Source organism: Eimeria mitis, genomic scaffold, assembly GCF_000499745.2.
Source record: "Eimeria mitis Houghton genomic scaffold, Emh_scaff3472, whole genome shotgun sequence".
NCBI lineage: Eukaryota > Apicomplexa > Conoidasida > Eucoccidiorida > Eimeriidae > Eimeria > Eimeria mitis.
In genome coordinates, this window is record NW_013571813.1 from 1,115 (window position 1) to 1,538 (window position 424).

Sequence of the window (424 nt, forward strand, 5' to 3'; positions counted from 1 at the left end):
TGCGGCTGCTGCTGGTATTGTGGAATTACTGCTTTTGTTGTTAGTTTGGTTGCTGCTGCTGCTCTTGTTGCTGGTGTTGCTGCTGCTGCTGCAGCAGCTATCATGCCTCAGCTGAAAGTGAATTCTGCTGCTGCTGCTACTGCTGCTGCTGCTGTTGCTGCTGTTGCTGCTGTCCCTGTTGCTGCTGTTGCTGCTGTCGCTGCTGCTGCTGCTGCCGCAGCTCATCTTCACTTCCTTTCAGCTCTTATTTTATCTATTTTATTTTATTTATTTTATTTATTTTAATTGATTTTATTTATTTTATTTGTTTTGTTTATTTTATTTATTTATTTTTTTTTTTTTTATTTTTTTTATTTTTTGCTGCTGCTGTGCTGCAGATGATGCGCGCCCTGCTGCGGTCTCACCGAGCCCTTCGCAGCCTTCA

General features: G+C 42.2%; 1 protein-coding gene across 1 annotated transcript in view; it reads right to left on the reverse strand.

Annotated features, from left to right (window-relative positions):
* The window catches only part of EMH_0066430 (uncharacterized protein), a gene marked incomplete at both ends in the record, with an annotated part of 978 nt that extends 874 nt beyond the window's left edge, over positions 1 to 104 (reverse strand). The window contains one exon of the mRNA XM_013498503.1: positions 1 to 104. Coding sequence (XP_013353957.1) covers positions 1 to 104 — 104 coding nt within the window.
* Positions 105 to 424: the final 320 nt, after the last annotated feature.